Genomic DNA, 637 nt, shown 5'->3' with positions numbered 1-637 from the left:
TTCAACATGAGTTTCCTTACATGGCACTGCCTGGGGGGAAATGGTGGGGGGGAGAAGGAGGGGAAGGGGGAGGGGGGGAGAAAGAGCCGTCAGCCCGTCGCCTTAGTAATGAGTGCCAGCGAGTGAATGCCAGCCTGAGAGTGCCAAACCGCCTCCCCCCCCCCCCAAACACACCCCTTCGATCTGTACTGTGGCCTGGATCTGTGAGTGCCATGGGGAGAGTGCCATGGGGAGAGTGCCATGGGGAGAGTGCCACGGGGAGAGTGCCATGGGGAGAGTACCATGGGGAGAGTGCCACGGGGAGAGTGCCACGGGGAGAGTGCCACGGGAGAGTGCCACGGGGAGAGTGCCATGGGGAGAGTGCCATGGGGAGAGTGCCATGGGGAGAGTGCCATGGGGAGAGTGCCATGGGGAGAGTGCCATGGGGAGAGTGCCATGGGGAGAGTGCCACGGGGAGAGTGCCACGGGGAGAGTGCCATGGGGAGAGTGCCATGGGGAGAGTGCCACGGGGAGAGTGCCATGGGGAGAGTGCCACGGGGAGAGTGCCACGGGGAGAGTGCCATGGGGAGAGTGCCATGGGGTCAGGTAGATGGGTTGGCAAGCAGATGCCCGGCCGATGCCCTGGATAGATGTGGGC

General features: G+C 64.2%; 1 protein-coding gene across 1 annotated transcript in view; it reads right to left on the bottom strand.

Annotated features, from left to right (window-relative positions):
• The window catches only part of LOC119594251 (putative proline-rich protein 21), a 13,211-nt gene that overhangs the window by 10,805 nt on the left and 1,769 nt on the right, over positions 1–637 (bottom strand). The window contains exon 2 of the mRNA XM_037943319.1: positions 190–621. Coding sequence (XP_037799247.1) covers positions 190–621 — 432 coding nt within the window. The remainder of the gene's footprint in view (positions 1–189; positions 622–637) is intronic.

The sequence above is a fragment of the Penaeus monodon genome, chromosome 33, assembly GCF_015228065.2.
Source record: "Penaeus monodon isolate SGIC_2016 chromosome 33, NSTDA_Pmon_1, whole genome shotgun sequence".
NCBI classification, from domain to species: Eukaryota; Metazoa; Arthropoda; class Malacostraca; order Decapoda; family Penaeidae; genus Penaeus; species Penaeus monodon.
Note: the sequence above shows the minus strand (reverse complement) of the source record. Positions and strands in the feature narration are given on the sequence as shown.